The 21,811-nt window shown below is 40.3% G+C and overlaps 1 protein-coding gene across 5 annotated transcripts in view; it reads right to left on the bottom strand.

Moving 5' to 3' along the window:
• LOC149258927 (tryptophan--tRNA ligase, chloroplastic/mitochondrial-like) overlaps positions 1-21,811 on the bottom strand; it is a 333,508-nt gene that overhangs the window by 268,718 nt on the left and 42,979 nt on the right. For all 5 annotated transcript variants that reach the window (XM_089373964.1, XM_089373948.1, XM_089373980.1 and 2 more), the window contains exon 3: positions 19,893-19,980. In XM_089373964.1, the coding sequence (XP_089230090.1) occupies positions 19,893-19,980 (88 nt within the window). The remainder of the gene's footprint in view (positions 1-19,892; positions 19,981-21,811) is intronic.

The raw sequence follows: 21,811 nt of genomic DNA, 5'->3' as shown, positions 1-21,811 counted from the left end.
AACTCCTTCAATGAGTGATGAAGCCTACAAAAATTATTAGCTCAAAATTTAAAGGATCAATGGCAAAATAATCTAGAAATCAACTTGAAAGCTTTGCCAAACTTACCATAAGCTTGCAACCACAAATATTAGTGCCAAACCCAAAAATAGGCTCAAAAATGATTATGTCTAGGAAACAAAAGGCCTGCGGTGTAGGGCTTCAAGCCTACCAAGGCTTGCGGCCAAGCCCACAAGGGCTGTGGCTGCCCCCAAAAGGCTTCTAAGGCCTGCAGCTAAGCCCTAAAGGGTTGACGCTAGGGGTTTCAAGTCCTAAGGAGCTGTGGCTACCACAAATAGGCCCCAAAGGGGTTGTGGCTTGCCCAAGAGAGGCCAAGAAGGCTTGCGGCAAGGCCTTAGAGGCTGCCGCTAGGGTAGAAGGAGCCCACAAGGGCTGCGGCGTAGGAAAAAAGGCCTTACAAGACTTGCGTCTAGGCCAAATAGGCCACGACACTTCTGCAACAACAAGTTTACCTCAGAAAAACACCTCCAAAGGCTAGTGGCTTCCTTATTCAGCTAGACGTTAAGCAAATGTGACTTGGAAAGGCTAGATCTTACCGTCTAGGGCCTAACTCAGTCCTCTTCTCTAGATGAATAGCCCGGAAATTTATTTCTGCTCCAAACCATTAAGCTATCACTTGCACAAACAAGATAGAAAAAACCCAAGAGCCCAATATATACAAAATTTGAAATTAAACCCCAAAATCCCAATAATATACAAAGCTAAAAATTTAGTATTTTAAAATACAAGGGTTAGTGGAAAAATAATTTACAGATATATATAATATTTACAATATTTACAAGATAAAATTCGCTCTCATTAGCATATTAAACTTTATGGCAAAAGTAAATAAATTTGAAAATACCAAGAGAATAATTTTGTAAATTTTTCCAAAGCCCTCCTACATAAGACTTTTGTTAGATCAAGACTTGGAGCCAAACAAGGGTGTGATCCCTTCACAGTCTGTGAACTTGGAGGCCAAGGGCTGGAGCAACTTGTAACTCAATGCACTTCAAATGATAGATTATTAAATCAAAAAGGGTTTGGTTCAGTGTTGCACGAAGCGCCCCCCCCCCCCCCCCCCCCCGGTTCCAAGCTCCGAAGCGCGTCCCGTACGGAAGCGCCTAGGAAGCTTGGCCGGAAGCGCGCTTCCGAATTCCGAAATTTTTAGACGCTTCCTGGAAATTTGGAAGCGCTGGCGCTTCTGAAGCGCCGAAGCGCGCTTCGTACGGCGCTTCCCAGACGCTTCCGTACGCTTCCAAAAAAGCTTCCAGAAAAGCATTTAGAAAATCGTTTTTTTTTTTCAATTTTTTTTTAAATTTTAGGTGAGTTTGCTTGTTGGGGGTGGGTCCACCTTGGGTTAGGGTGACAAATGAAAGCAAAAAAAAATATAAATATAGCAGATGCTCCCTCATGGTAATGTTAAATTCTTAAAGTAAAACTGACATTCTCCTTTATTTTTCATTTTCATCATTTTACTTAAATTTTTAACATTACCATGAAATGACTCAGAATGTTTGAGAGTGGTTCCAGCCTCATTGGACTTCATATGGAGAAAATAGAATTTCATATCCTATTCAAAATTCAGCAGACTTAACAGTTTTCAGGTATTCAGGATCAATGGGATTGTGGCATTTCATTAGATTATATCAAGTATGAAGGTATGCGATTAGCATTTAATCAAGAGCACCAAGCCCTATATGTACCCTGGTGTTGGTGGTGTTAATTGTTGAACTCCTTTGTCACGCGGCACGCCCTTAGCAAAAAATTACCTTTCAATCAAGTCAAAATCATCGATCAAACATGTTAAGCTTTTTCTACCATATTTTAAGTCTTGAATTAGGTAGTTTGATCAAAATTGGGCAATGTTGACTAATATCCCTAGACAATCGAGGTAGAGGCAAAGGCTAGACAAGAGGAGAAGAATCTAGATTCTAGATCATTAATGTACAATGGATGTTATATCTATCTTGATTTATGCAAAAATATGCATGTTTTCATGTCTTCTACAATTAATTTGGTATTTGGGATGTTTGTTTTGAGTATAAATGCAAAAAAATATAAAATATATATATATATAGCAGACGCTTCCGCGGACGCTTCGCTTCCTAGATTTTTGGAAAATGACACTTCGGCGTCCCCGCTTCCAAAAAACGCTTCCGCTTCGCTCCCGCTTCGTGCAACATTGGTTTGGTTCACATAATAGAGCTATAGATCTGGAAATACCTGCCAGAGCTCGCTAGATATAGAGTGTTTATTCTCACCAACACCTAAGGCAAGATCACTGTACCAATAGATGTTCCTACTACCGGCAATTGAAATAATAATCAACGATATAATCAAAGCATATCAATAAAACATCCAGCACATACCACAGATCAGCGAATGAGAGATACCTTGAATTGAACCCCAAAGACTTTTAATTAAGTGCAAAGAAATTCTAGCAAAGTCTTGCTCAGTACATCAAATAATTGTTACATCATCCAAAGATGAAATGAGGAGCTTGTTAACCTCCTTATATAAAAAATGAGAGAAGAAAACCCCTCCAAGTGGAAATAACGGCTAGTTGGCTTGATCCTCGTCAAAATAATCTTGTTCGGCGATCTTCTTTCGAAAATAACTTGATCTCCACCGTTGACTTTTTTTTTAGAAAAAAATCGAATTTCTCTTAGAACCCTTTTTTAATTAATCCAAAAAATAATATTTTGGACTAATACCCTCAAAAATTTCACTTTGACTTAACCACCAAGGTCCAAGGGGTCAATTTTTCTTAAAAAATCCATTTTTCCTTTGGAGGACCTCCAAAATTTAATTTTTATTTGACCCATGCATTTTTGATGATTTTCCACTTGGAGAGAATTTAATCTCTCAAATTATTTTTTGACTCACAAATAATTGATTTTTTGGTTAATTATTTCTTTTTATTTTTGTTAGAAAAAATAACTAAAATACTCAAGAGGGGAATAATTAATTTTCAACCTTCCAAGTGTGTCTATAATAAAATAATTTAGCCATGGTGTCTAAATCTGAGTAACCATGCACTAAATTATTCCTAAACACATGTTTACATCAAATAATTACAATATCAACCCTTAGAAAGGAAAATACAAATTTGACACAAATCCTCAAGACTTAACCCAATTCTGTGACAAGACACATGATCTAGTATGAAAAATACATAGAATCGATAAACACTAGGACTCACCTAAGACCTCATCAAAGAATTATACCCTAGCTTTCGGATATATCTAGGAGAAAAACTTTGTCAATTATCTGTGTTTACAAACACACATAATTCAGGGAGGTTAAAAAACTCCCTAGGATGAAACCCTTTGAGAAGAATCATAGGCTTACCTAGGTGTTATTACATGGCTTAATAGTCATACTAGAACCATTTACAACATAAACATGCAAAAATTGGGTTTACAATGATAAAGATGACATTGAATGATGACAATGATCTCTAAAAAAATTTGTCCATTGCCTTGTACTCTACTTCTTGGATTGTTGACATGTACATGGTCAACATTTGGTCACCATGTCACCTAGTGTCCAAAATGGAAGAAGGACAAGAAGGGGAAGCAGAGAGCAGCTTCGGCAAAGATCGACGAGTTGACCTTTAGATTGGAGGAATTCCAACTGATAGCAGTGATACCTCCAGATGGAGGAGGAGCATGATGCTTCAAATTATCTATATGGGTAGGGTCCATGGGGAGTAGCAGGAAGTCTAGATCAAATCCAGTTGATGTTCACATGGATCAGTACCTTTGCTACTGGAGCCCACAGTCAAAGTAGTAGGAGGATTGATCCGGATTTAAACAGGAACGCAACAAATTACAGAGATAACCATAAACACAGAGATGTAGCGGAAATAATACTTCATTTCATTAATGTGAAATACTGAAATATGCTTACAAACAGAAACAGAAATAAACCAGCTAGGGCAATGGTAGCTTAACTCTGAGAAGAGATGTGGCGGCTACATGCCTTTGAACTGTGTTACAATGAGGCTCAAAGGACTATTTATTGTTGAGAAACAATGGAAAACCCTAAACGTCCAAAAACCTAACCCTAGAAGATGAAACGCCAAACTGTAGGCCCCGTTTGGATAAATTGGTACATCAACTTCCCGGGGTCGTAACTTTGGCATATGATATCCGTTTGACGCGCACAATATTTCGTTAGAAAGATCTATCCGAGAACTACAACTATGGGAAGAGCAACATCAATCCATGGAGCCATGTTGCTCCCAGTTTTCTCAAAAAACGTCGTTTAGGGCCTCAAAATGGCTCCGGAAGTTCAGGACCCGAAAAACTGCTAAAAATAGTAAATTGTGCTACAATTAATGAAATTGAAAAGCTGAGAGAAACAATGGTGGGGGTCCAAGTGGACTTGACAGGTGGCCACCAATATCCTCCTGGATCATTCCTCCCCCCTTAGGAAGAAATGGTTCCCATTGCATTGAGTTCCTCCATGAGATGAGAAAACTTCTGCTGAACTTCGTCCCTGGTGAGCCACTTGCCCTGGTGAAGGAGTTGGCCTGCTTTGACAACTCGATACAGTTGGATATTCTGTTGGCGAGTGTGCTTGATCTGTGTGTCCATGATCTGATCAGTTGCAGCTTGTTCCATGCAATCTGGATTTAATTATGTGGGTGTGAGTTGTTCTGCAATGTCGGATGTGTATAGTAATGGTGGAAAGTATGGCCGAAGGCGGTCCACATTGAACACTGGGTGCAGGCCAAGGAATGGGGGAATGCTGAGCTCAAATGCATTGTCTCTCATAGCCTGGGTAATGGTGTAAGGACCATATCAGAGTGGTCTCAGTTTCCGATAGGCTCCGGTAAGGCGTTCCTTTTGCAAATGCAGCTAGACTTTGTCGCCCACCTGAAACTTGTGTGGCACCCGATGTTGATCATGTCGTTGCTCGTACTTGGCATTTGATTTCTCCGGAATGTCATGGACCTGCTGGCGAATATGTTGGATGTGCTTAATGAAGTTGGTTTCCTTATCTGTTTCGGACTGGACATGAGCCGAATCTGCGTGAGTAGCTGCAAATGGAATGGCCACATCAATGGGGCATAGTGGCCGGAATCCCAAGCCCACCCGAAAAGGGCTATGGCCAGTCGAGCTGTGAATAGCTCGGTTGTAGCTGTGCTGAACATAGGGGAGGCTCTCGTCCCATGTGCGTGGATGCTTTGAGTTATACATGCGCAAAATGTGTACAATCATCCTGTTGACAACCTTTGTCTGGCCATCAGTTTGAGGATGGAAGGTTGTGGACTTAGTGAGTTTGGTGTCCAGCATCGACCAAAGACTAGACCAAAATGTACTGAGGGACCAACTGTCCTGATCTGAGATGATAGACTGTGGGATCCCAAAGTGCACCCACACTCGTTCAAAGAAGAGTTTAGCAGTGGCTTCTGTTGTGATATTCTTCTTGCAGGCCGCCATAATGGCCATCTTCGAGAACCTATCGACGACCACAAAAACACAATCATTTACATGCTTAGGAAGGATGGCCTGACACGTAATCCATGGAAATGGATTCCCAAGGTCAAGTAGGGGTAGGCAGCGGGGTATATAGGCCTTGCCTCTTGATGGTCGGTTTGGCAATGGCACAAGCAATGCATGATCTGATGTACTTCCCAACACCCTGTTGAAGATTCAGCCAATAGAATACTTTTGCAGTACTACCACCGTTTTCTCGACCCCGAAATGTCCAGCAACCCGACTGTAGTGTGCTTCCCAAATCATCTTAGCACGCTCGCTTGAAGGAACACAAAGGTGACCCAGGTGGCATAACAAGGCATCCTGGAGGTGAAAATTTGGAACATGCTGACCCTCCAAGAGTGTCTGGTATGTGTGGCCGAATTCTGGGTCTTGTAGAGAAGTGGCCAATCAGAAGTCTCGTGCCCACAAGAGTTGAGCATGGTGGTTAACGCCATGATCGGTGGTCTACTGAGGCAATCTGCAACATTATTGGTGTTGCCCTTCTTATACTTGATATTCAAATGGAACTGTTGCAGGTATGTGGACCACTTCTGATGGCGATCATTCTGCAATTTCCCTTGGGTCTGTATGAACTGCAAGGGTCGGTGGTCTGTGTGGATGACCGTTTCCTTCCCTAAAATGTAATGCTTCCATTATCGGCAGACATGCACAATGGAATACATCTCTTTGTCATAAGTGGGATACTTCCGGACTGTGTCTGAAGTGTCTCATTGTGATATGCCACTGGACGCCCGTGTTGAGTAAGGACTGCCCCAATAGCATAGTCAGAGGCATCTATCTCAACCTCAAATGGTTGTTACAAATCTGGTAACGCAAGCACTGGTGTTGTGCAGAGGCGATCTTTCAACTCTGTGAATGCCTTCTGTTGAGATTCAGATCAAAAGAATTTTGCTTTCGCTCCTCCCTTGACTTGACTCAAGGGCCAAGTGATATGAGAAAATCCCAACATGAACCTGCGGTAGAAGTTGGCAAGACCTAGAAAGCTGCAGAGCTCTGTCAGAGTGGTTGGAGATGGCCAATCCTGAATGACTTGGATCTTGGTTGGATCCACATGCACCCCATGTTCATCAATAATGTATCCCAGATAATGAACCTGGGTCATGCCAAAAGTGCATTTCACCAAATTGGCACATAGCTTGTGTTGCCGCAGTGTTTGGAGAACCTGTCAGATGTGGTGGAGGTGCTCTTCCCAATTTTGGCTGAAGATCAGGATGTCATCCAAGTATACCACTACAAATGAGTTGGTGAATGGCTGCAAGATGTCATCCATTAGCCTCATGAAGGTTGCAGGAGCATTCGTCAATCCGAAAGGCATAACCAACCATTCAAAAAGGCCCTCCTTGGCTTTGAAGGCAGTTTTCCACACATCGGAGGGTTCGATTGGTACCTGGTAATATCCTGACTTCAAATCGATTTTGCTGAAATATTTTGCCCCCTTTAGTTGGTCCAAGAGGTCATCAATCCGCGGGATCAGGTACCTATTACGGACAGTGATCTTGTTCATCACCCGATAGTCAATACAGAGTCTCCAAGTCCCATCCTTCTTCTGTACCAACACGATCGGGCTCCCATAAGGCGATGAACTCAAACAGATGTGACCTTTCTACAGCAGCTCCTGAATCTGCCTCTTGATTTCATCGTTCTCCAGAACGGAGCGCCAATAGATTGGTCCATTGGGCAGCGGCGCACCTGGGGTCAGATCGATGGAGTGCTTGACCTGACAGTGCAGAGGAACCCCTGCGGGGGAGGTGAAGATGTCCTCGTACTCCTCCACGACCTTGTCCATCTGTAGTTGTCGTGCGGAGGGGCCCTGTCTAGAGGTCATGGCCACCGTCTTCTTCTTTCCTTGAGGGCGTATCATCAGGAAAACAAATTTCCCGGTTTTGGAAATGAGCTTACTGCATTGTTTTGTAGTAACCAAAGAGATGGTGGTAGGCGGTGCTACCTCTGGTATCCTGTACAACTTATTTCCCAATGTAACAATAACAGCACGGGGCCTTGATTCATACACAGCATGTCGCTTCCACAAGTATGGTTGTCCTAATAATACATCACAAACTTCAAGGGAGCAATGTCAGACAATACCTCATCCGTGAAGGGCTTGATGTTGTATGGAAGGCGACACTGTTGGCTCACACGAAGATCCCGTCCTTGGTGAAGCCACCCGATGGTGTACGATTGTGGATGTGTTGTGGTCAGTAAGCCCAACCGCTTCACGACCTCTGCCGAAATGAGGTTCTTTTGGCTCTCGCTGTCGACAATGAACTGTAGCGGGGAGCCCTTTACCCACATCTGGGAGTGGAAGAGACGCTCCTCCTCCTCCTCTGGATCTTCAGGTTCCTCCTTCTGTATCTTCGTGGTGGCAACGGTGGCATTGAGCTCCACATCGATAATCTGCTTCCCTTTGTCATTCCCCTTGTCGGGTTCTGACTCAGAGTCGAAACATGCATCTGATTCTGAAACCTTTAGCTCGGCCACTAGTGACTACTTGGCTCGACACTCAGTTGTGTTGTGGGTGGAGCTCTTATGAAACTCATACCACTTTCCCGTGTCCTTTTTCGGCTTCACGGCGTTGTTCTTTGCTTGCAACTTTGGCGGGTTGTCTTGGGCCGTCCCGCGTTGGCTTTGTCCTTTGTTCTGCAACTTGGGGGCACCTTTCCCTTGCTTCGAATTCGCAGATCCAAAGTCTCGCTTCTTCTGTTTAAACTTTTGCTCGACCTTGACGACATATCGGTATGTCATGTCGAGCGAGGGGATGTTTAGGAATTCTATTTCTTCCTGGATGTACTTGTGCAGGCAGCTGTGGTATTTGAGTACCAAATGCTGCTCTGAATCTTTGATACCCAACTTTGTGCAAAGGGTATGGAAAATATTGGTAAACTCCGGCACGTCTTGGTCCCTTCCCTGCCGCAGCATGGTCCACTTTATGTATTGATCCTCATAGCTTCCGACAGGGTAGTACTGCTCCTTGATGGCATCCTGGAATGAATCCCAAGTGGGTGCGGCTAAAAATAATGAGCCTATACTTTCATCCTTCAGCTCACAGTAGGTTTCCCACCAGTCCTTGACATGGGGAGTTGCTTTGAGAAGAGCGAAAATAATCTTTTCCCGACTAGAAAAATCATGAACAGAAAAATAACCCTCTAGCAGATTTAACCATTTATGGGGATTTCCAAATTAACTTGTACCTTAAAGGGCGTGGCGTTTCCAGAGTAGCTGCTCGAAGCCGAGGCGTCGCCTCTGGGTAACCGCTGAAGGATCTAGGCAAATTTGTCCATCATCGCGTTCCTTTGTCGCTCGAGGGCTTCTTCGAGCAAGATTTTGATAGGATCTCCTGCGCCCTTGTCTTTCTTTTCATCCGCCATGGGAGGTCGTCAGGATTTGTGAGGCTGGTCTTGCAAAGGTTCGACCAGTTCAAGCCCTAACTCCTTATATCCCGACCTCGTTGGGGACATGCAAAGAAAAACAAAGAAAGAAAGCAGACCGCTCTGATACCACTGATCCGGATTTAAACAGGAACGCAACAAATAACAAAGATAACCATAAACACAGAGATGTAGCGGAAATAATACTTCATTTCATTAATGTGAAATACTGAAATATGCTTACAAACAGAAATGGAAATAAACCAGCTAGGGCGATGGTAGCTTATCTGGGAGAAGAGATGTGACGGCTACATGACTCTGAATTGTGTTACAATGAGGCTCGAAGGCCTATTTATTGTTGAGAAACAATGGAAATTCCTAAACATCCAAAAACCTAACCCTAGAAGATGAAACGCCAAACTGTGGGTCCCATTTGGGTAAATTGGTACATCAACTTCCCGGGGTCGTAACTTTGGCATATGATCTCCGTTTGACGCGCACAATATCTCGTTAGAAAGATCTATCCGAGAACCATAACTTTGGGAAGAACCTGAAAAACTGCTAAAAATAGTAAATTGTGCTACAATTAAGAAAACTGAAAAGCTGAGAGAAACAATGGTGGGGGTCCAAGTGGACTTGGCAGGTGGCCACCAATATCCACCTGGATCAAGGATAGAGGTGCCAATAAGGTGCAGTCAGATCTTGAGGGGCAATTGCAGAGCTAGTTGCAGTCAAATACATGAGAGTCAGTTGCAGAGCTAATTGGGCGCAATTAGGTGCTCAATAGACAGTGCAGAACTAGTTGCAGTCAAAGACTCAAGGGACAGTTCCATAACTAGTTGCAGTGACACAGTAGACCGAAACTGATTCAATTACAGTTCGTAACAGATGGATCAGAGTGTACACAGTGGTTAATGAACAGTGTTTACAAGGTTGACTTCTTCACAACGATTTCCAGTGACAAGGAGTCAAATCAATCGAGATGTGAAGAAAGTAGATGCAACAAAAGTTAGACATCAGCAGAATGGGACAATCCAGCCACATGTTGTTCATCAGTAGAGATGATGGGTATAGTGGAGAACACCTTTCTTGCTAAGAGGGAGTGTCAGTTTTAGTGATGGAAATGGTAGCATCGGACAGGTGTTCTAGTCTCAGATGATTAAGCGGCTAAGGAACACTAGATCTCCAAAACCCAGAAAAGGTTTCGCAAGATAATCTTGGGAAACACCTTGATTAAACTAATTTGTCATAATTAAAATATTTCATAAGTCTAACTGAGGAAAAATGGTAAATTAAAGTTAATTAGTTAAGGATGTTTGAGATTGCCCTAGAAACTTCTATTGATGAAGTCTAATTGATCTTAGTCAATGGTTAAAATTAAATAGTGGCCGATGAAGATCCAACAAGAGATTATAAGAGCAGGTCAAAGGGTTTGGAGATAAAATCAGTGTGAACATTGTGAGCAAGGTAGATCGATCTACCCAGTTCGTAGTTTTCAGTGAGGGCACAATTCGAGCCATGGAAGAGAATTGGAGAGAGGGAGCAACAAAAAATTTGGGAGCGGGATTCCGGAGAATTTTTTTGTGATTTTCCAGTGCCAGAGAGACAGGAGAAAGGAGGTTGAATTATCTACAGAGAGGGTTGCCATAGCTAGTGCGAATAGTTAGAAACCCTAGTGCGAGTTGGCGGAAGGGGATCAATTCAAGTGTCGGATGTTGGAAGAGTGTCTTGGATGCAGATCTATTTCATTCCAAAGGCAGAAGGAGGCGGGACGGCTCATCCAGATTCAGATTCCAAGCTGTACGAAATTCCTTTCAGCCAACTGTGCGCATTTCAGGTGGCGAGTGCAAGAAGTGCGAGCAAGCCAAAGGAGGTCGAGTTGATTGCAGAAGGAGATATTTTATCTCAAGATATTTTGCCAGTGTATTTCCAAAGGATTGCCAATTGGGCATCCAGTTGTAATAATTCTCAAATTGCTGCATAATAAAATAAACCCTCATCTGTTGCATCAGTTTTCCTTTTGGGGTTTCTTCCAGGGATGTTAAGTCCAAAAATATTGGTGTAATTTGTATGTGTGTGTGCATATATTTCTCAGTTCTTGATTTATAATTCCGCGGTGTTTTTATTTTGAAGAATGCATAAGTGATTTAATTGTTATTTTCCATAAACAAATAAATTGCTAATAGTTAGAAGATTAAACTTCGGTTGGTGCATTCAAGGAATTTTCACATCAAATGTGGAGAACCAATACAAAAGAGCATCACATATATAAATGTATCTCATCATCATGAGTTATATGTACATTCAACATTGACAAAAGAAACAAAACTAGCAGCTAGCTATCTGAGATCAGTGCCGTATCCCCCTTTTATGGAGAAAAATGATGGGTTGTTTGCTAGGCCTACCCCTAAGAGTAGAAGGCCCTGGCCCTGCACCAATGTTGGAGGATGACAAATGGGTATGGAACTGAGCTCTCCTATATCTGTAAAAGTGGTGTTGATTGTCAGTTTTTGTAGCATCGGAGGTGTTCTAGTCTCAAAACTTTATGGAGAGGCTAAAACATGAGAGTTCTCCATAACGCAAAAATTGTTTCTGGAAATTCTACCTAGAAGTGTCTTAATTAGATTATTAGCCTATTTTTAAATATTTCCTAAGTCTAAACTTAGGAAAAGTGGTTAATTAATCAGTATTAATTGAGATAAGGTGTGAATCATCTAGAAACTCACACGGATCGACTAGGAAATAATCTTATCCCTTGATTAAGTTTTAATCTTGGTTGTTGGAGGTTTAACAAAAGATTAGAAGAAGAAGTCGATGGGTAGATGGAGAACACACACACACAGATCAATTTCCTTGAGCAATTCAATTTCTAGAGACCATGAGCAATTGTTGGAAGAGTTCGAGCCAAAGAAGGAAGCAGAGGGACAGAGATAGTGAGTCCGGAGGAAGATTTTCCAAATCTGGTGAGTACTTTGCAAAGAGGCAGAGATAGCAACAGAGAGGTTGAGCAAGGGCTGCGTAGAAGCCTCTCAAAGGTAGTTCGATTTTGCTGGAGAGAAGTTGACTTTCAATTCCAAAGGCCAGGAAGATTTTCCAGAGTGTTGGAGGGACAGTTTCTCAGTCAGCAACAAGCACGACGGCTTGTTTGACAGCTGATTCAGGCAAAGCATGGAAGGGACTACACTAGGGTGACGCAAGTTGGCGCATAGCTGGTTGGACGGCTAGCTATTCATTAGCAGTCAAAGCTCAGATTGCTTGGGGGTGACGAAAAATTCCTCACTATATTTTCGCCAGTATTTTCATCATAAGATTGCCAAGATTTTGGCATCCAGTTGTACTCAAATTTTCTCACTGCTGCTTAATAATTAAAACCCTCAGTTGTTGCACTGGTTTTCCCAAGTTGGGTTTTTCCGGGGACTTTTGTCCAAAAATAAGTGTGTCAATTCTTTGTGTGTGTGTGCCAGAATTTTCTCAGTTTCCAGTTTATCTTCCGCAACATTTTATTTTTGTGTAGATTGCAGTGTGATCATTCCATTTATTGTCGTAGCAATAAATTGTTAAATTAATTAACAGTAAGAAGAAATAATTCCAATTGCTACAATAGAATTTCAAAGTTGAAATTTTCACATGGTATCAAAGCGAGATTGATCAAGCGGGAAGCTCGGAAGAAAAAAGCAAAAATCATCCAGATTCAGAGGGAGTCACGCTGCACAGTTTCTAGATCTACGCAGAGGTTGGCTCAGTAGATCGAACTACTGGGCAAAGGATTCGATTTTTCCAGCACAAGTGGTAGGAAAAATTCGCAGAGCCTAGGAGCAGTTCCAGCAGGCAATAGCAAAGCCGAAAAGCAGTTCTAGTGAAGCAGATCAGATTTTCGCTAGGTAGATTCCTTGTTTGTGCACAGAAGGGTTTTGCAACACCAGAATCAGCATCGGGTGGAAGAGAAAGGCACACATAGAGGGAAATTTCTCTCGAGGGATCTAGAGTTTTAGAGATCTGATTTTTCCAGTTGCAGATTGGCAGTGGTTGTGAGCAGATTTTCTCACTCCAGAGATGGAGAAGGCAAAGAGATTGATCCTAGATGGATTCTGGGACCATGTAGTCTCACATGTGGCAGAAAAAGGAACAACCAAGGAAATGTGGGATGCTCTCGTCCAACTATATCAGAACACTTCCGAGTAGCGGAAGATGTTCCTGCAGGAGAAGCTGAGAAGCATCAGGATGATGAAGGGTGAAGGCATAGACTCCTTCCTCACTAGGATTCAGGAGGTCCGTGATCAACTTGCAGTCGTTGGGGAGGCACCTCAACCAACAGAGCTTGTACGGTTGGCACTGAACAGTGTCTCAGAGGAGTGGCAGGTGTTTGTCCAAAGTATCTTGGGCAGAGACACATTGCCTAGATGGGATAGGATGTGGTCCGATCTACAGTAGGAGGAATTGAGGCATGCTCTATTGAAGAGTACCATCAGCGGGAGCAGCAGCAAGGGCGTGAAGGGTGAAGAGGAGAATGTGGCCCTAGCATCCAAGGGTCTCAGTGAGGGACAGGGCAAGAAGAAAACGAAGAAGGACCTATCTAAGGTCAAGTGTTTCAGGTGTGGCGAGCTTGGCCACTACAGTACTCAGTGTTCTCTCAGGAGCAAGGACACACAGGAGAAGTAGGACCAGGAAGCAATGCCCGTAGAGATAGATAAGTTGTCCTCCAGGTTGGAGGAATATTTTGCTATGTTTGCAGCTATACCTCAAGGAGTAAGGTGGATTGATATGGAGCTATAGTCCCAAAGTTGCAGAGTTTGGGTAGGGTCCATTGAGGTGTCCTCCTCATGGATCATTACCTTGCTACAGGGGCCCATAGTATTCAGTAGCAGGATGGATCAATGTCAGTTGATGCAATCAGATTCTAAAGTGACAGTTGCAGACTAGTAGCAGTCAGGTGCTAAGGAGGGCAATGCAGTGTTGACAGCAGAGCAGGAGGATTAGTATCAGAGTCAGCATCAACGAAGATTCCTTAGTGGACAGTGCGGAGGCTAGTAGCAGTCAAGACTAGGACACAGATATAGCAGACACACTTGATTCAATATTTAGGATGTTTCTTAGTTGCAGTAGTTGCAGTTGCAGCAGCGACAGATGAGAGGAAGTTGGCAGTTGTATAGCAGTGTTAGCAGTAGCACAGATGCAACATCAGAGCTGCGCAGTGGTTGGTGGGCAGTGGCAGGCAATCACAGTGGCCAGACATCAACAGCGTTATTTTCCCCACTGGTAATCTATAGTATCTTTTTCCAGACTTCTTTAGCAAAAGGACAATTTACAAACAGACAATCCAATGATTCTTCATTATTTTCACACATAATACATCTTCCATGACCCTGCATATTTCTTTTTTGGCAATTATCCAAGTTAGGATTGTGTTGTCCAGGCTAACCATGGTAATATTTTAGCTTTTAGTGGACTTTATAATTTCCATACAACAGACCACCACTGAGATGTTTCTTTCTCCATTTATTCCTCCATCGTTGCCTTATAGCTCAATTTTGTTGTATATTCATCATTCTCTTGATTTTGTTTTTACCATTTAATCATATCTTCCTCCTAAGACAGTTTTAATGCACTAGAAGTTTAGACTTCTAACATAAGAATTCCTTTCATCAACTTTTGCCCCCACTGAATCAGATCACTTGCCTTCTTTCAACCCTGAGCTCATACATTCTTGCCATCATCAATTACAGTATTCGCTAATATATAAATCCCTATTAGAAGAAGATTTCTTATCAGCTTCTCAGACACCTTGTAACGACCTTTATATCTGACCCAGGGATCCTCACCAATTCTCACACTTGTTCCTTTTCCACCCTTCCAAGCTAACCATTTTCCAATAAATGGAAAAGCTTTCACCATATTTCTATATACAGCTACCCCACGGCCTATCCTCCAAACTCGCCCCCCCACCCCCCCTCCTTGCCCCCCCCCCCCCCCCCGTTCTAAAGGGAATTCGCTCTCCATTCTGCAGTAGCATGGTTTTCTCTGGTGTACACCAAATCTTGTTGTATACCAATTCAATATAACCCTTGGCTACTAATTATTTATGTACATGTAGATTGAAATCATCATAGAAGTTGACAATTGGTCACATAAAATTTAACGAAAATAAATTCGCAAAAAAAAAAAAACTGGGTTTTTCCCCATCCTTAGCTAATTATGTTAAACTAGTTGCTTTGCATTAAAAATAATATCACAATTTTCTTTACCATTTATCAAAGCATATATATATATAGGAAACATCTAATGTTATATTAGCTTCAAGCTTGTTCATTTTCATAGTGTAAACTGTGGCAAGTGTAGTAAATTATTATTCTAATACCACCTGGCGTCTGACTACAGATGGGTGCAGAGCTACACGCGTCCCTAGAAATGTTATGCTTACCTGATCTGTTAAGCTTTCAAGAAATAGAACTCTTGGGGTGAGACTTGGCTCAGGGGAGAAACTTGATGACATTCTAGCATCCATGAATCAGGTAATATTCAATTCAGTTTAATGAAGAGAGTCATTAAATGAGAAGAGTTAGTTTATTGTAGCACTTTGAATTCCTATATACACATACACCTACAATTGTACTTTAGAATGCTTCTTTCTCTTTTTCTTTTTTTCTAATGAGCATTTATCATCTATGTATTCAACAGGTTGCAGAGGGTGTAGCTGTGGTAGGATTTTTCATTGCTTTGGCACAAAATATCACGTGAAGATGCCTATGCTAACTGCAGTTGCTTGTATTATTGTCAATGAGTTGACTCTAACTACCATAGCTTGCATATCTAGCTGACTCTAACTACTGTGAATTGCATATCTCGTTGACTCTTTTATAGGTTGTATCAATTTTCTTTCAGGGTACTTGTTAACCCTGAGGTCGATATTCTTAAATCTGTATATACCAATCTATCTATAAAACATAGTAGTTTCTTTGTTTGATCAAATTACAGTTGCATGGCGGTGGCCTATAAGGTCTACAAGTGTTTGAACTTCGCTCGGATACCATGTGTAATGCTTACCATTATAATTTTGATTCTAGTAGCATCATTATACGTGAACTATGGTGTAAAATATATCATCATAATTCTTTTATTTTGAATTCGCAGTTAAACATGTCAATTTGAATGTATGTGCATACCTGGTTTTCCCATCCGATGATGAACCCTGGATGACGTTTCTTGTGTTCCACTACCAATGTTTCCACTAACAAACCGACTGAATCCTCCCAACCTATCTGGGATCAGCCTCTCTAGCTCCCAGATGCAAAAGACTTCAAGAACGAAGTCTTTCAGCCCGAATCCTCCCAACCTATCTGGGATCAACCTCTCTAGCTCCCAAATGCAAGACTTCAAGAACGAAGTCTTTCAGCCCCTGTGCCCAAAACTCCAAGAACAATGCCCAAGTCTCGAAAGTCTACAGTTAAATCTTGAGCTCCAAGGCTCGACCCTCAAATTCTCCCAGTGAGTGTATCCCTTCTGTAATTTCTCCCCCCTTCCTTCCCCCCTTAGATTTGGTTATAAAGGGAAGGTTTCTTCCCTCCGAAGACACCCCCTCACCACCTCTCCATAAAAATATATATATTTTTAATGTTCAAGTCAGTGATCTATCTTTTGAAATGAATGAATTTATTGTTTTTGAGTCAGTTAACTTCCCTTATATATATATATATATATATATATATATATGAATGAATTTATTGTTTTTGAGTCAGTTAACTTCCCTTATATACATATATATATATATATATATATATATATATAACACTATTAAATGGCTTTATTAATTAATGAATGTTTAATCTTGCCTAATTGTAATAATAATTTATTATTTTAATTACATGTTATTAATGAATCTTAACCTAATACATTGATTACATCCTTTGATAATTCGATATTTAATTAATACTTTTAATAATTAATTCATTTATCCTACATTTAGACATTCTATATAATCAACTAGTATGTATATTAGTGCAAATGCATGCGATGTACGCGTATGTAGCTATCATACGCATGTGTCCTATGTATGCTAATAGTCATATTTTGCTTGTAATTTGAGATGGGTCATTACACGAATTGTAACTCCTCAAAACAAGTGTAACTCTCTCTCTATTCTTGGGATGAGTTACACTTCTCCTCAAGTAACTCTCCCTCATGGAATTCAATTCTCCTCTTATTAGCTCAAGGCATGAATTCATTTTGTAACTCCTCTCCTTTCTCATCTATTTAAGGAGAGCAAGTGAGAGTTGAGAGTAGCATGTTCATTGATGAAGAAGAGCAAGTGTTGAGTGTGTGCAAGAGAAATGTGAGAGTTAGTGAAGCGCAAGAGCAAGGAAAGAGCTAGAGAAAATGTGAAGGATATGATATGATCAAGAGAAGGGAGAGATCTTCAAGCAAAGAGCAAGTGCACTTCAGCTGCAAGTTGATCAGGCAATGGTGACTTTATTCATTCTCATTCTCTTTGTACTCTGTTGAACGATTGAAGGAATCTAATAGAAGAAGAATCATTTGGGTTTTCCCCTTGTGGGGTTTTTCCCTAGTCATTGGACCAAAAAATATCAGTCTCATATTTGTGCTTGGCTGTCTTCATATGATTCTTAAGTTTATGTTCTATCTACAATTACTGATGTGAAAAGTTGTGAAGAAGAAATCTGCATTCTAAGTAATTGTAACAGCATATAACATTCAATTTTCTGCAAAGTACATTCAGTTTTCTATAAAGTACATTCAGTTTTCTGCAAAGCACGTTCAGCTTTCTGCAAAGCACATTCAATTTTCTACAAGTACATTCAGTTTTCTGCATAAAACTTTCAAGTTTCTACAAAGAATTTTTAAATTTCTGCATAGAACTTTCATATTTTAACATTTATTGAATAAATAATTTCTGGTATAAAACAATTATTGAGATATAAATAAATCAGATCTGGTATTAGAGACTTAACACAACTCTTCTTATAGGTCATCTTCCAAACATCATATATATAGAGTTTCCTCCATTCATCCTAGAATGTTAGGGAAGCTAGCTCTAGCAGACCCTGATATACTTCCATTAATAGTATTCAGGATTTTGGCTACACTCTCCTTGTACATCTTTCTTCGAATTCTGCTTTCCATTCTTAGAGTTAAGACTTTAGGTTTTTAATTTAAACTTTAGATCCATACTCTACATTTTACATCTTGCTTTGTATAGGAGCTTCTTTTTTGTTGCCACATAATATTAGCACTATTGTACTCAGCAGTGCCATTGACCTACTTTTGTGGTCAATTATTGGACATTAATAAAATTATCTTAGCTTATCTATAGGAGATGGAGATTTTAATGATGAGAGATTGATCATGATTTTGCTTGATTCTCCTTACACTTCCATCATTCTGCATAGTTAGAGAGGATGTGAATGCACCCTTGGTGGGAGATTGGAAGTCGCTTCAGTGGAGAAGCTTTAATTGTATCATGGTTCTCTACAGAGGTAAAACGGTGGGGAAGGATCTAATCCCCTTAGTTGTGTGTAACTTGGATCTCTGGAAACTGTATTTGTAGCTCTGGTTATAAAGATGGAATACATTTGGCAGCCATATTGTTACTCTTGATGTATTTTGTTTAACTTTCTAGTCATTCTGAATCATACAACTTAGATTTAGCATCTCCTTGTGTGGGATTCAAGCACCGGTTCATTTAAAGGAGATAACAATCATTTATTTTATGTTTTATAGGCACAAATTTGAAGTTACAAATTGCAAATTTGCAATGGAAATGGAATTTAATGGTCATTTTATGTGTAAATCTGTACTTTTAAGCTTGATATCCACGAATTTAACACTCAAATATAGTTTCTAGCAAGTTGTTCTTTGGAGGATCTGAGATTAGTTCTGCGTGTTAAAATTTATATTTCTACTCAGATCATTCAGAAGTCTCTCCTGTGGCTAGCTGTGACAGTGATCTGATTACTAGTTACCCTGACACCAGAGGGTTTCAAGTGCTACTAGACCTTATGACATATATTTGAGAATCCTGAGGAATGAAACTTGGATCCTTCCCATATCCATGGGGATACTCCGATTACCTTTTTTGTCAACAGGAGTAGAGGTTTACATGTTTTTCAAGGGAGCAAGCATGGTCTCTTTGCAAATGCAGTAGAGCATTTGGATTATTTATGAAGTGGCAGATCACGGACACTCAAATACATCCTCAAGTTCTCAATTGTTAGATTTGAGGCTCCCAGGAACATAAAAACTAGTTATATCATGTTATCTAGAGCTCCAAAATAAATGTAAGAAGAAAGACTATAGATTGTTGGAAAATATTTTGAAATAGTATTAGAGAAATAATGCCTAGATTCACGAGGGGCAGGAAATTCAGGCCCCACTTCAAAATTATCCATCCTTAAAAAATTTGACTGATTTAGTCAATTACCATTATGGTGAAGGTTAAGCAGGGGCAAGTTAAGCCAGCCGAATAGGGGGAAGAAGCCCAGGAATTATATAGTCTAGTTGAAATTGTTTAAATAGCAAATGGGCCACCTGATCCTTGCCCTTGTAGTTCAATCAGAAATGATGTGAGAGAATCTACAATGAAGCCAAATGAGATCAACGTCTTAGAGATTCCATGTAGCACTTAGAAAAAAGGTATATTAATTCACCTCTCACTATGAATCCAAAGACTTTAGTTACTTCTAATGAATCTTACTGAGAAGCATTTTAGCATTTTCAGTTGCACTTATGTATCTTTTTGATACAACGGATGTGTTAAGAAGTGATATATGCAAGAACTTGAAACTGAATGGTGATATGCATCTCTGTGATATATCGTATATAAAATGCATTGATTCCCATTACCACTTTGGAAATCTATTTTCCTTCCACAGACATACATATTATCTATATAGGCATTCCAAGTCAAAGAGTCATAAAACAATTTCTAAAAGGAGAGAATCAACAAACATCCATGAGAGAACAAACCTGCAAAGAAACCCAATTCTTGATGGCACCAAGATAGTTGCCAAGGTGAATTGATCCAGTTGGTTGCACGCCTGAAACAACCCTTTTCCTGTGAAATTTCACTTACTCATTAGGAAAATTGAAAAACACAACACCATGACAATAGACTGCAAAAAGACTGCAATAAATTATAGCTTAAAATCCCACAAATTAAATCAAAACTTCTAGTTACAAAAATGAGATTTAAAACGTAGTCCAAGTCACCAAATAATATCTCAGATAAGAATTTATTGCCAAGGTTTCTGAATATTGTTTCGAGGGGTTTAGTGGAGTTTCTCTACAAAAAAATGTCCTCATGTAATCAAAACTTGTTTAGACAAATAAACCAATGCATGAAATTATATCAATGTCCACTGATAACCAAAACAGGTCAATGGGACTGGGAAGTAAAACTCACCAAAATGACAATATGTCCAAAAGTCATCTTCCAAGAGTACAAAGCAAAAACTAGAGCTCGAAGAACAAGAAGATAACCCTACTTATCATACGGTACCAGCTATTAATATAAAATCAAGTAATAGAGGAATAAACTGTAAGTGAAAAAGAATACTTGCTCACTATCGTCATTAGAGCCAGGAACGGAAATCTCCATCCTAAGTACCTGCTTATTAATGTCCCCTTGAGAATGGCCTAGGTTACTGGGCCCCTGAGGACTAATCCGCAATGGCCTCTGGATGTTCCTAGTAGGGACAGCATAAGAAACTAGAGTTGAGGTGGAGATAGGGTGGCAGCTCTCCTAGCCTCCAAGGATGAGTAACTCCTAGTAATAGAGATGGAAGTAGTAATATTTCCTTCAACTAGAGCACTGTGATAGCGTTGTTATCAAGAAACTCTAGTTCTCCTTATAGTGCCAATTCTGGCCTAAATCTCAATGAGGGTGGAGTGTATCAAGGGAGAATGCTTGATGAACCTATTGTTGAAAAACCAAGTACAAGTGAATTTTTTTGAACTATTGATAATTATTTGTGACAGTATTAGATCTTCTTTCCAATTTATTTCAATTCACCAAATAATTACACTTTAGAAATTTAATCGAACAGTAAGGAGAAAAAAGAGATCACAATGCACAATAACAAGAGACACCAAAATTAGGTCAAAGACCAAGGCAAAAACCCACAAAGGGAAAACCCAACCAAATCTTTCTTATAGAGATCCTTCAACAATACATCAAGACAAGGATTATACTGAACCAAGAAGGCTTCCACAAGTGCTAAGTCTCCACAACTGAATGTCCAACAAAGATCACCAAGGAGAGGCTGATCCTCTCATCATATCACAGAAGACAGTCAGATTAGAACTCAGATCTAGGCTCAGATCTCGGATCCAGACTTCAGATCACTATAATAATAAGCAGATCTCAGACACCAGACTAAATGATAATAAGCAGATCTCGAATACCAGACTTCTTATCACAGTTATAATAAGCAGATCTCGAATGCCAGATTTCATATCATAGTTATAATAAGCAGATCTCGAACCTCTGACATCAGATCATAAGTATAATGAGCAGATCTTGAACCTCTGACTTCAGATCATAAGTATAATGAGCAGATCTCAAACCTCTGACTTCAGTATAATGAGCAGATCTCAAACCTCTGACTTCAGATCATAAATATAATGAGAAGATCTCTAATCACTGATTTCAGATCATAAATGTAATGAGCAGATCTACAGATCTCGGACCTCTTAACATAGCAGAGAAGATGAGTAATATATGTGTGTTCCAATTGCATAAAAAGGAGAGCGAATTAACCTCTGTATATAGCCATCATCTGATCCGAATGAGTGAGTTTCTAAGCAAGCCAACTAACCATCATGTGATCCGACTTAGCGATTGTGAAGCCACTTGAAAATATAATTAAAATAATAATTTTCTTCTT

The sequence above is a fragment of the Pinus tabuliformis genome, chromosome 6 (genome assembly GCF_031772625.1).
Source record: "Pinus tabuliformis cultivar Carrire ecotype Pingquan chromosome 6, CPIR1, whole genome shotgun sequence".
Lineage (NCBI taxonomy): Eukaryota > Viridiplantae > Streptophyta > Pinopsida > Pinales > Pinaceae > Pinus > Pinus tabuliformis.
Note: the sequence above shows the minus strand (reverse complement) of the source record. Positions and strands in the feature narration are given on the sequence as shown.